Genomic DNA, 12578 nt, shown 5'->3' with positions numbered 1-12578 from the left:
AAGCGGGTGTCCCCCACAAACCCCTGCACAGCACCCAGCCCTTGACCCAGACCAGCACCGGGTTTCCCTCTGCAAATAGAGGGGTACAGGGGTGCCCCTCAGCACCCACTTTGGGCGGTTTTTTTGCAAACTGGGCTCCTCCCCCTTCTTTTTTTTTTTTACAAACTTTAACCCTTTTTTGCTCCTTTTTAAGCTTTATTCCTTTATTTTTTTTAATTAATCTGCAGCCGGGGCTCCCAGCAAAACTGGGTGCCCACCCCCCCTTCCAGCACCCCTAATTAACACCAGGGGCCCCTAGTTAACACCCGGGGTTGCTAATTACACCCTGGACATCCTCATTAAAATCCTGAGCCTTGGTGGGTGATGCCCCCGCTTGGGGAGGTGCAGGGGGCACCCATGGGTGCTGGGGGGTGCGGGGTGGAGGTTTAGGGGTGCGGGGACATTGGGGGGGTCAGGATGAACTTGGGGGGGGCGGATGGGTTGGAGGAAGCGCCATCGCCTGCGAAAGCGACCGCGCTGCCTCCGAAATGGCGCCCGGGTGGGATTTGAAAGCGGCCGGTGTGGGGGGCTTGGGGCGCCCCGAAACCGGGGTGAGAGGCTCCCCAGGAGGGTGCGGGGGCAGCAGGGTTTGGGGTGCCCCCCCCCCACCCCCCCGGAGCTTCCATTGGGCGCGCAGGCTCCGAACACGTGGGGTTTATTGTTTATAAGGTCAAGAGTTGATTTGGGAGAAAAACACGCGATTTAAGGCTGTGCGAAGAGTTTTGTAAGTTGTAAAAAGGGTGAAAAACCTTTGGGGGGGGTGTGTGTGTGTAAAATGTGGGTGCTCCCTTTGCACCCTTGGGTGTCCCGCACCCCGTTGGGGCGGGGGAAATGAGCTTTTTTGGTGGTTTAAGCAAACAACAGAGGTGGGGGCGGGGAGGAGGAGGAACCAAAACCACCCGGTTTTGACCCAAAAGAGAAACGATCCCGCTTGGTGAGGTGGGGAGCACCCAGAGGTGGGGAGCACCCGTGGGGAAGGTGGGGGCTATGGGTGCTATCCGGACCAAATTAAGCGTCCGGGGGGTTGATCCTGGTTGCCCTCTGGGTGGGTTTAAGCTCCGCTTGGATTCTTTGGTGCCTAAACCAGGATTAAGCCAGCGCATCCTAGTGCAAGAAAAAAGCAGGGGTTTAATGTATGTTTTTCCCACTGTTTTCAGGCTGGGGAGGGGGGAGATTGCTGGAAAAATGGAAAGAAAGGGTGATTTTCCTCAGGAAATGGAGTGAAAGTTTTGGCTGAGAACTGGGACTTAAAGAATTGGGTGTTTTGGGGGGATTTGTGTCCAGAGCTGCAAGTTTCAACCATGTGCAAAGTGCACAAATAGGGGCTGGGGAAGAAGTGAAAGGGGATGGGAAAACAAACTCAAAAAATCAGGTTTCAGCAGCGATAAAATCTTGCAGTTAAAGCTCTTTCCCTCTGTGGTTCGCAGGGCACCCGGGGGAGATTTTGGGGCTGGAAATGGAGCTTTTTGCACAACTGAGGAGGGAAACTGCCTTTTTCTTTTAACCCGTTTTCCTCCCCAGGTGGGTTTTTTTTGTGGCTTAATGAAACCCAGGCTGTGATTGGGGAGAGGCTGGGGTTTGTTATTAGTTATGCAAAGGGTTGTGCAATCGGGGAGGCCGTTATTGGGTTGAGAACGGCACCAGGGGAAACTGAGGCACGGCTGGGCTGGGTGGGGATTAACGCGGTGTCTGTTTGGGGACGATGGCAGCGGGATGGGGACATTAAATGGGTGCGCCCCTGAGGGTGAAGGGATGTGACCAGGGCCGCTCGGCCCAGCGGTGTCGGAGATTTTGGGGCGCTCACCCCCTTGCTGGTTGGTTGGGGACAATCCGCTGGGTGACGGGGCCGTGCCAGGGAAGGAAACAGCGGCACGATAAGGGCCGACTGCCAACCCACGAGGTTTCCCCTTGTTTTTCTGCCGGGGATGAGATAAGAGCCGGGCACCAGCACGAGATAACGCCCGGGGGGACGAGGAGCCAGGAGGGAGCCTGTTGGCAGCCGAAATTCAAGGTGCTGTCGCCTGCGGGTGCTCGGAGGGACCCCACGGGGTGTTTTGGGGTGCGCAGGGTTCACAGAGTGAGAGCGAGACGGTAGTTTTGGGGTGAAAAGCCAATTTGTTCCGCTACCAGCCATTCTCGGGTCCCTGGCACGGGGGTCCCCGGCAGCGGGGGGTCCCTCTCCCCGTTGTGTGTCGCGGGGCCGGGGGAGGAGGACCCGGCGTTATTCCAGCCCGGGGGGAGGTTGCACAACGCGGCCCCGGGGGAGAGCGAGGCGGGTTCGGGCTGCGCTCAGCGTTTGGCTCCCGCTCCCCTTCGCTCTTCCATAACCTTCCTCCGGCGGTCGTTCAGCGCTTCGCCACCCCGGAGCCATTCGAGATTTAGCTCCCCGGAGGAGGAGGCGGCTTTAGAGGGTGCGTGTTCCTTCCTCGTCCTCCTTCCTCCTCCTCTTCCTCCACCTTTTGGCGCTCAGCTCCCTTTGCCGATCTCCCCCCGCGCAGATGTCGACCTACAAGCGGGCGACGCTGGATGATGAAGACCCCCTGGATTCCATCGGCGAAGGCGATGGGTACCCCAACGGCTTCCAGGTAGGGCTTTACGTGTGTTTTTAGGGGGAAGAAACCGGGGATTTTAGGTCTTTGCAAGCAGCAAAGGGTTTTGTCTCCAGGACCAGCTTTTCCGTGGGGCAAAGTCCGGTGTGGGCAGAGTCGCGTTGGCTCTGCTGCCCTTTGCTCCCTCCCGGGGGCCAGATCCTGCTCAGTTGTTTGCAACACCCCAGCACCCAGATTTTCTGCTGCCCGAACCCCTTCCCGGCGTGAGCAATTATCACAGCGGTGGGAGTTTTGTTCCCGCACAAAAGGGATTAGGTTAATTTCTCCTCGGGCAGCAGGAAAGCGGCTTAAAAAAGGCCAAGGGTGGTGAGAAAAAAACCCCATGGTTGCCAGTGTCCAGCCTCGCTGGGAAAGATTTGGGGCTGGAGTGATGTTCTTGGTGTTGGTCCCGCTCCCTGTCCTATCGGGCTGTGCCCAGAGTGGTGTTTTCAGCCCCCAAATCAGGGCTCTGCTGTGGTTCTTTGCGCAGTGGGGCCGTCTCCGCTCGCTGTCCCATCGGGATGTTTCCTGGGGATGTTTTTTGGCGGAGCCGGGTATCCTGTGACGGCACTTCCCGCCGTCACCGCGGCCCCCACCCTGTCCCGGTGCTGCTGGTGGGGACGGGGACGGCCGGGGGGTCCCAGTCGTGTTCCACGGGGGCTGGGGATGGCACAGGGTAGCAGGTGAGCCCACCGAAACGCTCGCCCCGCTCCCTTTCCTGCCATTGTGCCGCCCTTCCTGGCCGGTTCCTGGAAGGCAGCTGCCGCCTTTCCCAGCCCGAACCGCGACGGAGCCCTCGCCGGGGGCCAAATTTATGCCGTTGGGCTGGAGGGAGCGAAATGGGGGATGCGCCGGTGGGTTTTTGTGCCGGTGGGGAAACGACGTTGCTTTTTCCGCAGGTGAATTTCCGCGGGTCGCGGAGCAGCCCCGGGTGCTGGGCTGAGCGGACGCGGGTGGAGAAGCGGCTGGTGGTGCTGGTGGGGGTGCTGGCGGGAGTGCTGGTGGCCTGTCTGCTGGGGCTGCTCTTCCAGTACAGAGCACGTAAGTCTTCACACCACACAGGGATCCTACACCCTCGGTCGGGGTGGGTTCCTGGGGGGTTCCCTGGGATGGGATGGGATGGGATGTTGGGACACAGGACAGGATGGTCACCTCCATCCCTTGCCCCAGGGTGTCAAGCACTGGAACAGGCTGCCCAGGGCAGTGCTGGAGTCACCAACCCTGGAGGGTTGGACAGACGGACATGAGGTTCTCAGGACATGGGGCAGGGACAGCGGTGGGTTCTGGTTGGGCTCGATGATCTTGAGGGGCTTTTCCAACCAAAATGATTCTGTGATTCTCTGCTTGAGCACAGGATGGGATGCTCACCCATATCCTTCACCCCAGGTTGGGATAGTCAGGTGTGGGGCAGGATGCTCGGGCATGGGCTGGGATATTTGCCCACACCCTTGTTGTGGGGCAGGATGGAGGAGCTGAACCCATCGTTCCATCATAGCAAGCGATGAGATGAGAGGAAACGGCCTCAAGTTGCGCCAGGGGAGGTTGAGGTTGGATGTGGGAACAATTTCTTCCCCAAAGGGCTGTGGGGCATTGGAACAGGCTGCCCAGGGCAGTGCTGGAGTCACCATCCCTGGAGGGCTGGACAGACGGACATGAGGTTCTCAGGACATGGAGTAGTGCTAGAGTCAGGTTAGGGTTGAACTTGATGATCTTGAGGGGCTTTTCCAACCAGAATGATTCTGTGATTCCCACCCAGGGCCACCCGCTGTGTGCCTGTCAGAATCCTGCATCTCCGTCACCAGCTCCATCCTCAGCTCGCTGGACCGGGCGGTGAATCCCTGCGAGGACTTTTTTGCCTATGCCTGCGGGGGCTGGATCAAGGCCAACCCCCTCCCCGATGGCCACTCGCGCTGGGGCACCTTCAACAACCTCTGGGAGCACAATCAGGCCATCATGAAGCATCTGCTGGGTGAGTGTGGGGGGCGGTGGGAACCCCATGGCACCGAGGAGCCCCGTTGGCTCTGGGATTGCTGGGGGACGTAAGGTTGGATTGAACCCCAGTGTCAAACCGATCGGTGACGCACGCGCTGCATGGACACTGGGAAACAGGCCTGTCTGCCTTCGCTCTCCTGGATGCCCCTGGGATTTTGACTGCGGTGTTGAAGCTTTTTGCTGCTGAGTAGGGGAAGGGTCTTGGCCTCGGCTCTGCGAACCCCATGGTGACGTTCGCAGCTCTGAAATTCAAGATTTTCACCCCAGACTGCGCATAGCACCCCAGAATCACCCCAAGGATCTGGGGTTTTCCTCCTGCTGTAGCTTCCAGCCTTTACGAGCATCTTTTTTGGGGGGACTGGCTGCCTTCTGGCCATTTTTGGGGGCCAAAACTCCCCCAGCAGAGGGAGGATCCCCCGCTCAGCCCCTGCGTGCAAACACCGAAGCCGGGGCAGCTTATCTGAGCAACCGGCAGGGACGGTTTGTTCAAGCTTTGAGCAAACAACTGGCTCCTTATCAGCACTTTCCACTGTGCCGGGGCTTGATTGTCTGAAAAGAGAAGGTTGGGGAAGAGCAGCGTTGTTTGGGAGCGGGGGGTGGCGCGGGAACGGCTTCATCCCCGGCTCTTCCCGCAGAAATCTGGCGCTGGTTTTACCGGGAGAAGGGACTGGGCCTCCAGCCAAGCGGTCGCGTTCGGCATTTCCTTGAATTCCTCCGAGCCGAGGGACCTTTAGTTAATAAAACCACACAGCTGGGAAGCCAAAGGTGCAAGCTGTGTCATGAGGAAAATAATAATAAAAAAGAGAAACAGCACCCTCTGGGGATGCAGAATTTTAGAGGGGGGAGGAAATAAAAGGATGGTTATGGAGGCAGAGGAGAAAAATGAGTTTATTGTTCCTTCGTGCAGCAATAAATAACGCGGCTGGGGAGCACCAGCACAGGGGCAAGGGCAGCGCAGGGGGCTGGATGATGCTGGGAACATCAGAGCTGCTGGAAAAAGTGCTTCTTGTTTTCTTTTCTTGCTTTATCTTTCTGCTCCAAAGAGCCGGAGCCGTCGCTGCGGGTGGGAGAGGAGATGGGGCAGGAGGCTGCAAAGGGCTGGGGGCCATGGGATGCACAACCCTCAGGGCCTTTTTGGAGCCTGGCTTTGACAAATGAGGCTGAATGTTTCTCGGTGGAAGGGTGGGGGGTCTGGTGTGCATCGGTAGCCCCCGTAGGGGCTGGATGCCCATCCCTGAGGACCCTCCCCATGAACCCCCGTGGGTTTCTCCTGCAGAAAACACCACGGCCAACGTGTCGAGCGAGGCGGAGCGCAAGGCGCAGCGGTATTACCAAGCCTGCATGAACGAGAGCAAGATTGAGGAGCTGCGCGCCACCCCGCTCGTGGAGCTCATCCAAAAGGTTCGTCCCCTTTCTTTGCAGAAAAATAAAGTGAGGGGAAAAACTCACTTATGGGCAGTCCCAGCACCCTCCAGACCCCATTCCTGGGGAAGAGCATCCCCCAGGGCAGGCGGGCAGTGAGAGGCAGGGATTTACGGGATTTATAGGCAGGTCTGGCCCTTCCTGGGGGTTTTATCCCCATTGCAAGATGCTTTCCCCCAGAATTTGGGCATATTTAAGTAATTCCAGGTGGTTCCTTACCCAAAAGCCGGTTGCTGTCTGTCTGTCCCCAGCTGGGTGGCTGGAACATCACAGGTCCCTGGGCCGGTGACAACTTCAACGCGACGCTGCGGGAGGTGACAGCGCATTACCGCACCTCGCCCTTCTTCTCCGTCTATGTCAGCGCCGACTCCAAAAATTCCAACAGCAACGTCATTCAGGTGGATCAGTCAGGGCTGGGCCTGCCCTCGCGGGATTATTACCTGAACAAGACAGAGAACGAGAAGGTAAGATTGTCAGGGAGATCTGGCTTTACCGCAGAGGTGCCATGGGTGGGTGGCACCCACCACAATGATCCCACCATGTAGGTGCTTGCTGGGTACCTGAACTACATGGTGCAGCTGGGAATGTTCTTGGGAGGCACCGATGAGGAGTCGACGCGACAGCAGATGCAGCAGATCTTGGATTTTGAGACGGCGTTGGCCAACATCACCATCCCACAGGAGAAGCACCGGGACGAGGAGGTCATCTACCATAAAATGACGGCTGGAGACCTGAAGGTAGAGATGGGCTTGGCCAACCTCAGCGCTCTGCCGGGGTTTGCAAAGCGGGATGGAGGTGACGTGGTTCTTCTGAGGAAGCCTCACGCTGGCCAACGCCATGTGGGAAGCTCTTGTGCAAGAGCTTGGGCTGTGTCCTCCTTGGGGAAATCCCACCCTGACCCGTTCCTCCCATCCCGGGTCACCCCCGGGGCCGTCCCGCCATGGTGCTGCCGCCGCTCCAGCTGTGCACGTCAGCTTGGTCACCTCCCCGTGTCCCCAAAGGGGCCTTAATGGGTTGTGTCAACATGTTTTGACACCCGCCCCACTTTCTTTTCCGTTGCGGGAGGAAATTGTTTACTCCCCTCTGACCTTTGGAGGATGCTGCTGCGATGGGAACCAGCCTCTGCAGAATCAGCTGAATCTTTCCAACGGCGGCTGATGCGGCCGCTTCCGGGTTGGGAAGCGGCTGTTCCCCCCATTTTTGGGGCTGTAGTGGCAGCGTGGCTTTTGCAGGAGCTGGCACCGGCTGTGGACTGGATGCCCTTCCTCTCCACGGTCTTCTACCCCGTGGAGCTCAACGAGTCAGAGCCCGTCGTGGTCTACGCCAAGGAGTACCTGGAGCAGGTCTCAGATCTCATCCTGGCCACTGATAAATGGTGAGAGCCCCCCCAGCCCGCCCAGGGGGGTGCCCGGGGGTGCCGGCATGTCCTGCTGTCCCCACTCACCGGCTCTCGCCGCAGCCTCCTCAACAACTATATGATCTGGAACCTGGTGCGGAAAACCAGCCCCTTCCTCGACCAGCGCTTCCAGGATGCTGAGGAAAAATTCATGGAAGTGATGTACGGGACGAAGAAGGTGAGGGGGGAGCCCCCAAATCACTTATAAAATGGTGATAGATTTTTAAGAAAAGTCGCCATCATGTCACATCCAAATAGATGAGATGTGGGGCAGGTTTTGGGGTGTCAGCTCTGGTGGACCCCATCTCTCAGGGGTGGGAATGTGGGGGGCTCTGGCCGTGCCCCCACCCACGGCTGCTTCCTGTCCCGCGCAGACCTGCCTCCCGCGCTGGAAGTTCTGCATCAGCGACACGGACAACAACCTGGGCTTCGCGCTGGGGGCCATGTTCGTCAAGGCCACCTTCGCCGAGGACAGCAAGCAGGTGGTACGTCCCCAAGCGAGCTCCGCGTGAGCCACCACCGCGGTGGATGGTTGGGCTAGCCAGTGTTTCTCTGCCCACCTTTTGTCCACTGTGCATCTCTGCTCAGTGGGTTTTTCACCGCTCTACGTGCCGTATTGGCATCCTGGCCTCTTCCTCAAGGGCGCGAAGGCTCGTTGGACTCTCCGGTGGGACGGTGGCTCTCCGGGCTGACGCTGTGCTTTTGTGTTTTGTTTAGGCAGAGGAAATGATTGCGGAGATTAAAACAGCTTTCAAGGAAAGCCTGGAGACTCTGCAGTGGATGGACGAGGAGACGAGGAAATCGGCCAAAGAGAAGGTGAGGAGGTGCTGAGGAGGTGACAGTGGTGGAACCCATCCTTCCATCGCTGGCACCAACAGCACTTTGAGTCTTGTCACCCCCCCAGGCAGATGCCATCTACAACATGATCGGTTACCCCAAGTTCATCATGGACCCCAAGGAACTGGACAAAGTCTTTAATGATGTGAGTTGGTCAGATGTCTCCCGGGTCTCCTATTCCCCTCTTCACTAGGACGACACGTGCCCACCACCATGGCCTCAGGGCAGCCTTGAGCACTAGGGTTCTTCCAGAAAGGTCTCACCAGTGTCCTTGGCCCTTCTCTGGTGGCTTCCTGGAGAGCTGCAGGCCAGTCTTGGGGTGATTAGGGCTTGGGATCCCTGCCCGGGAAGAGGAGGAGCTATTTTCCATAAATGTGATTCATCACCCTCCCGAGACTCTGCAGATGTTGGAGAAACAAGAGCAGTTGTAACTCAGCTGGCACCAAGGCTCAAACATGACCATGGAACATGACCGTGAAGGGAGGAGAGAGGCCAGGCAGTCACCACGTGCCTCTCATCTTGCTTTTTTGCAGTATGAGGCCACGTCCGACCTCTATTTTGAGAACGTCATGCAGTTCTACAACTTCTCGGCCAGGGTCACCGCCGACCAGCTCCGCAAACCGCCAAACCGGGACCAGTAAGTCCTCAGCTCCACTTCCTCGTTACACTTATCGCTTGGACTCAATGATCTTGAGAGTCTCTTCCAACTAAATGATTCTGTGAATATCACAGTATCTGGAATTTGGTGTCCACCAGACCACTCTGGGCTTGGCGAGTTAAATTTGGGCTGATGGCTTTGAAGCCATCATAAGAAGCGGATGGTTTTGGGGTGAAGATTGTTGATGGGTTTGTGCTGCCACATTGGCTGTGTCCGTGTCCCTGCAGGTGGAGCATGACTCCTCCAACGGTCAACGCCTACTACTCTCCCACCAAGAACGAGATTGTCTTTCCCGCCGGCATCCTCCAGGCCCCTTTTTACACCCGCGCGTCTCCCAAGTAAGAGCCTCAGGAAAGCGGGCAGGGCAGGATTCCCAAATTTCCTCCCATCGCAAAATTTGAGGCTACGTTCCATGGCTGTGGGGAGCAGCGGCTGCTCTTTAAATCTCAGCATCGCCCTCCTGCAGGTCGCTGAATTTTGGTGGGATTGGCGTGGTAGTGGGCCACGAGTTGACGCACGCCTTTGATGACCAAGGTATGGCTGGGGACAGGCGGCTGGGCTGCTGCTGGGGTGGCCGTTGAAGTGGCAGAAGGACCCGCTATGTTTTTTGGCAGGACGGGAATACGACAAGGACGGCAACCTGCGGCCCTGGTGGAAGAACTCCTCGGTGGAGGCCTTCAAGAGGCAGACGGAGTGTATGGTGCAGCAGTACGGCAACTACACAGTCAACGGTGAGGCCATCAACGGCAAGCACACCCTTGGGGAGAACATCGCCGACAACGGGGGCCTCAAGGCTGCCTACCGGGTAGGTGGGGAGATGTGACGGGTGGCACGGGGCAGTGGCATCGGCGTTGTCCCCTGAGCCTGCTGTGCTCCCTGGTCTCCAGGCGTATCAAAACTGGCTGAAGAAGAACGGCGCGGAGGAAACGCTGCCAACCCTCGGCCTCACCAACCACCAGCTCTTCTTCGTCGGCTTCGCCCAGGTAGGTCGCTCGGTGGTGGGCAGTGAGGATGGACACACAGGGACGTTGTTTTTTGGGGTGCCCAGATGGTGTGATGGCAAAACTGAGGTCGCAGTGATGCCGTGTGGTGGGTGGAGAACCAAATCAGGGTGGTGCTGGTTAAAAAGCAGGACAAACCGATGCTTGAGCTGCGTTGGTGCCTGTCACATGAATAGGGAGGTCCAGTTTTGCACCAAGTGGGGTCTGGTGGTTGCGGACGCCGGCACTCGCGTCTCTCGCCCTCCGGTTGCAGGTGTGGTGCTCGGTTCGCACGCCGGAGAGCTCGCACGAGGGACTCATCACCGACCCCCACAGCCCCTCGCGTTTCCGCGTCATCGGCACCGTCTCCAACTCCCGGGAGTTCGCGGAGCATTTTGGCTGCCCCCTCGGCTCCCCAATGAACCCCCCAAAAAAATGCGAAGTCTGGTGACGGGCGAGCGCCCAAGGGAACCGGCTGCCGGTTGTTTCATCCTCTGCCGATGGCTGAATTTCCCTGCTCATTTCAAGAGGCTCAAACCACTTCTCCATGCAACAAATTGCCCAGATCTCAGCTGGAGCGTCCCAAATATCGTCCGAGGTTCGATCCACTGTGAAAATGCCTCATCTTCCCGCTCGTTTGTGAAACAGCTTCCATTTGGGGGTCTCTTCTTTCCCACCACTTGCATCTATGGGCACTGTCCCGAATTCACAAATGCAAAGCAGCAGCCTGACCCCCGCCCTGGCAAAATGCCTCTTTTTCCGAGGCAATAAAGGGAATGCCGGGACACGGGGGTTTGGCTGTGCATTTTAATACACCCGGCATAGCCTCCTCTCTCCAAAGATGCGCACATGAGGATAGCAAATATTTTAAGATATATTTTTTTTTCAGGGTGGGGGGGGAAAAATATATATATTTTTCATGTGTTGTGGAATACACTGGAGAATTTCAGGGAAATGCATTTAAAAGCCTTTTTTTTTTTTTAGTCGAAGATTAGTATATTTATTGTTAATTGTGGTTTTTACTCAGTGCAGCTGTAGGTGCAGCATCCTGTGGCGACAGTCCTGTGGTTCAGGAGCTGGATGCCGGGTTTCTCCGGGAGGGACCGTCCTTGGAGGGGAAACTGGGGACAACAGGGACATTTGGGACAGGGCTGGAGGATGCCGCAGGGCCCGGAAAGGCTGCGACTCCTGGGATTAGCTTTAATTTCGGGGCGCAAAGGGAAAAGTTGACATGCCAAAGATATCACTGAGGCGGTGACGGTGTGGACGAAGCACCCGGTTGTCCCTCCTGTCTCCTCTGAAGTGATGTTGGCCACAATTTTCCAGCAAAATCTTCCCCAGACAAGCGCAGGCGGTTCCTGCTGCAGCTTCGCACCACTGTACCTGGCCTGGGAAACTGCAAACCCCAAAATCGCCACGCGGCCCCAAACCTCCGTCCCTCCGGTGCGCGATCAGGCCGGGATGGGGGCGAGGGCCTTTCTTAAAGGTTCTTATGTTTTTTAATCTTCGTTTTGCCGTTCTGAGAGGAAAGCACTGACAGTAGCTCAGGCGCTGCGTGTTGTCCCGCGCGGCGCCTTCTTGCTCTAGACGGAAAGCAAAGATGTAAAGGGATTTTTAATATTTATATGTAAAAGGCGGGATGGGGTGGGGGGGGATTTTTTTGTAACTATTTTTTCACCCTACACGTGGGGCTTATCGTAATTGAAATAAATACTTTTTACTGGGTCTGGAACTGCTCATGACTTGTTTTTTTAATGATAGCGGGGAGAGTCTTGTGTCCCCATCTGTATTTTTGTCTGTGTCCACATGGATGAACCAGTCCTATTCTGACAAAACTGAGTCTAAGAGGCTTTTCCCAGCCTGCGCTTGGCGTCCGCTGCCTGTCTCGGGGGCTAAAACCAGGTTTTTGTGCCCAAAAGCCTCCCTCTCGCTGCGGGGGGGTGTTTGCTTCCCCCTCTACACCATATCCCTGGCAGGGAGGTTGTTCCCGGCTGCTTTTTCTTCCTCCCGGGTGAGTTTTTGGCTGTGCTCGGATCCAGCAGCACGGGCCCTGCGCACGTTCTGCTCCAAACGGCCTTATTTTTAGCTCGGTGAAGCCGGCTGGACGCTGCCAGCTCGGCACCGCGGGCCAGCGGATGCTCTGTGGTTTCCATCGGGCTTGCCCAAAAACACAAGGCAGGACCTGGACCGCAGGCACCTTGGAAGGCTGACGGCCACAAAGCAGCGTGCTGGGCGCTCGATCGTTATTTAGCCTCGGCTCGTTAGCGAGGGCTGGATTAAGCCCCTTGGTTTTGCTCCATCAGCAGGGAGTTTTTTGAAATCCAGAGCATTTTTGCTGCCGCGATGCGCAGGACTGATCCAGCAGGGATGTGAATGTTGCATAAATAAGACTTAATATTTTCCTTTTACTGTTTTGGCTATTTTTTCTCACCCGGATTGAATCGAAACATAATTGGCGTGCTTGCTTTCTGCAAGGCCCTGCAGAGCTGGGAGACTGGCCATGGCTGTTCTTTTCCCTGGGATCCCGCTGGAAACGATGGCACAAACCCGCAGAGGGCGGTGGAACCGAGAAAATCACTGCCTGCGCTCTCCCTTTTGGGCTGGCGGGAGGGAGCGACGCCACAGGCGCGGCGCTTCGGCCTGGATTTGGCCCTGCGTGTTTAAAA

The 12578-nt window shown here is 57.1% G+C and overlaps 1 protein-coding gene across 6 annotated transcripts; it reads left to right on the top strand.

Annotated features, from left to right (window-relative positions):
- Positions 1–751: 751 nt before the first annotated feature.
- On the top strand, positions 752–11544 carry ECE1 (endothelin converting enzyme 1). Of its 6 annotated transcripts, XR_013923285.1 has the most exons (20): positions 1920–2050; positions 2389–2450; positions 2538–2624; positions 3527–3668; positions 4384–4596; positions 5896–6020; positions 6293–6505; positions 6587–6778; positions 7274–7416; positions 7501–7615; positions 7812–7922; positions 8155–8253; positions 8342–8419; positions 8808–8911; positions 9160–9270; positions 9399–9466; positions 9547–9737; positions 9820–9915; positions 10187–10510; positions 10940–11544. XR_013923285.1 is itself a non-coding variant. In XM_080358941.1 (19 exons), exons 3-19 carry the CDS (start codon positions 2538–2540, stop codon positions 10361–10363), a joined length of 2265 nt encoding a protein of 754 aa, XP_080215067.1. In that variant the 5' UTR covers positions 1920–2050; positions 2389–2450; the 3' UTR covers positions 10364–11544. The 6 variants fall into 6 exon arrangements, 5 of the variants coding, with proteins under 5 accessions (XP_080215071.1, XP_080215070.1, XP_080215068.1 ...); XM_080358941.1 differs by having other exon boundaries at positions 10187–11544; XM_080358945.1 differs by lacking the exons at positions 1920–2050; positions 2389–2450 and adding an exon at positions 752–763 and having other exon boundaries at positions 10187–11544.
- The last annotated feature ends 1034 nt before the right edge of the window (positions 11545–12578 follow it).

The sequence above is a fragment of the Nesoenas mayeri genome (genome assembly GCF_963082525.1).
Source record: "Nesoenas mayeri genome assembly, chromosome: 24".
Taxonomy (NCBI): domain Eukaryota; kingdom Metazoa; phylum Chordata; class Aves; order Columbiformes; family Columbidae; genus Nesoenas; species Nesoenas mayeri.
The sequence above is the reverse complement of the archived record's forward strand: the minus strand, read 5'-3'. Positions and strand labels throughout refer to the sequence as shown.